General features: G+C 50.3%; 1 protein-coding gene across 1 annotated transcript; it reads right to left on the bottom strand.

The window, feature by feature from the left end:
* Nucleotides 1-508: 508 nt before the first annotated feature.
* LOC310936409 (regulator of G-protein signaling 9-binding protein) lies at nt 509-1,249 on the bottom strand (the record flags this gene model as incomplete). The annotated part of the gene is made up of 1 exon (XM_083900471.1): nt 509-1,249. The coding sequence occupies one exon, from the start codon at nt 1,247-1,249 to the stop codon at nt 509-511; it is 741 nt and encodes a 246-aa protein (XP_083756597.1).
* Nucleotides 1,250-2,243: the final 994 nt, after the last annotated feature.

Genomic DNA, 2,243 nt, shown 5'->3' with positions numbered 1-2,243 from the left:
GAACCCAGGTCATCGAGCCTGTTCCCTTCTGTCTACCCCACAGCCCTAATCCCACACCCCACACCCCCTAATCTGGCCCAGTAACCTCACTTCACATCACACAGGTTTAGTATGACATACTTTTTGCACACTGCATACCCAAGATGCTGCAGGACATGTTAATAAAAATAAGATGTGCCTTTTTTTCAATGAATAATAATAAGAGGGTGCCCCTTTTTTTAACTTGAGCCCCTGCCCTGTGAAATATCTGTGCACGCCACTGTCTAAGAGTGAAACACTAAGTTGTTGTTCTACCCTTAATCTAATGCAACTCCTCGATTGCTTTGTTACATTCACAAATCCGAGAAAGATGAATTCAATAACGTGTCCATAAAAAGCTCCTTTCTCTCTCTCTCTCTCTCTCTCTCTCGTGTGGAGCTGCAGGCATCTCTTACCCACGGTGATGCTCCCCAGTACCGTGGGCAGCGTCCTCGCAGGGATGTCTGTCTTCACTTGGTCACAGTGTGGTTCAGGACATGTTGATGACCAGATATCCTAGAACCACAGCGACAGTAACGATGATAAAGAATCCGAGCACGGCGCAGATGGACGCAAAGCCGGTGTCCCTGCTGCCTCCACCGTCTTCTTCCTTGGGCTCCTCCTCGCAGATGGAGATGACACCCACGGAGGAGTTGCCCACACTCATGTTGGACTTGAGCTCGGCGCCCGCCTCCTGCTTCGCCTCCACGGCCCACGGCGCCACCTGCACCTTCATCTCCATCTCCTCCATCATCTGGCTCACCTGGCAGATCTCGGACTGCAGGTCGCGGAGGTCGGCCGTGTCGATGTTGCTGTCCACCTCGTACTTCATGTTCTGCACGCTCATGGCCCGGGCCGCCACTGCGGTGGTGCCGCCGGTCATACCCGTCTGGATGAGGTGCCTCGTCGGCACCTTGAGGGGGAAATCCTGCCCTATCTCCAGGGACCTTTTCATGTCCACCTCCAGCAGCTCCATGCTGCTAGAGAAAAGCACCCACAGGCGCTCGTACTCGACCCGGTCATCTTTGCTGATAGTCTTGTCTTTAAGCAGAGAGGTCAGCTTAGTCCTGTTGGCCACGGCCAGCTCCTGGGCCTTTTTGCGGGTCCTCTTTAGCTCCTCCCGTAGGTTCTGCGAGTCCGAGGTGCTTCCTAGGGCGATGACTAAATGCCTATAGCAGGCGGTCACTTTGTTCAAGGCGTCCAGCATTGTTTTACACTCCTCTTTCCCCATTGCTGATTAAAAAAAAATATCTTAACAGAAATAAGAACTAAATCGGCTTGAAGAGAAATATCGAGCTTGTTAGTGGGTAAACGGTGCTTCAGACGTTGTCCTTAGTTTAGTTTCCACAGCTCTACATTCCCAGCAATACGAACACCCTCGGCGCACCAGTCAGAGCAAATTCCTCTCTATCCATGCTCTTCCCTGTGTGCAGGCGCACACCCGAGAGCGGCTTAGAAATTAATGCGTTCGTAAATGGCTTTAGGCTACCTTTGCGCCTCTCCACTCCACACAGATCAAACAGCGCCAGCGCACATCTCTCCTGCAGGACGCACGCGAAAGGACGAGAGAACGCGCTAGAGAGAGAGAGATTCAGCTACAGGTGTCAAAACATCCGCCGAACTGGTGTTTGTGCGGAGCAAGCAATTCCCTCTCTCGTGAGCAGCTCAAAAATAAGTCCCGAAATGTTGGATGAAAACGTTCAGAGTTGGAAAAAAAAATAATGGGTGAGATTTGAAGCTCCAGAGCCTCCACGAGGAGCCCCGTGTTTTGGTTTGGATCTGCGTGAGGAGCTGTCCACTTCAGCACCCAACGGACGATGCGGCGTTAAAGCGCCTTCTGTGATCACATGCGCGCAAAAACACAGAGGCATTCAGCGGCAGGCGGAGGAGAGCAGACAGAAGGGGAAAACACAACAGCTTCACTTTCATTGGTTTGATCGCAGAGTTAACGCTTCCTGTCATTGGCTGATCTGCGCTTAATGCGGGCAGGGCTGTGATGCCTATCACGAAACCATAACCTCCTATAACTGCAACTACAATCTGACATTTGTCAGCACGAAATGGGTGTTTTTACATTTGAAGCCAAGATATTATGAACTAAAGGCTGGTGTGATTTTGAGATTCAGGTCAGCAGAATCAAGTTTGGAGTTTAAAATGCAGCAGCAACTGTTAATGCTCACCTCATGATCACATTTGACTTAAATAAAATAAATAATAAACAGTAT

This window comes from Microchirus variegatus (assembly GCF_963457635.1).
Source record: "Microchirus variegatus genome assembly, chromosome: 14".
Classification (NCBI taxonomy): Eukaryota; Metazoa; Chordata; class Actinopteri; order Pleuronectiformes; family Soleidae; genus Microchirus; species Microchirus variegatus.
The sequence above is the reverse complement of the archived record's forward strand: the minus strand, read 5'-3'. Positions and strand labels throughout refer to the sequence as shown.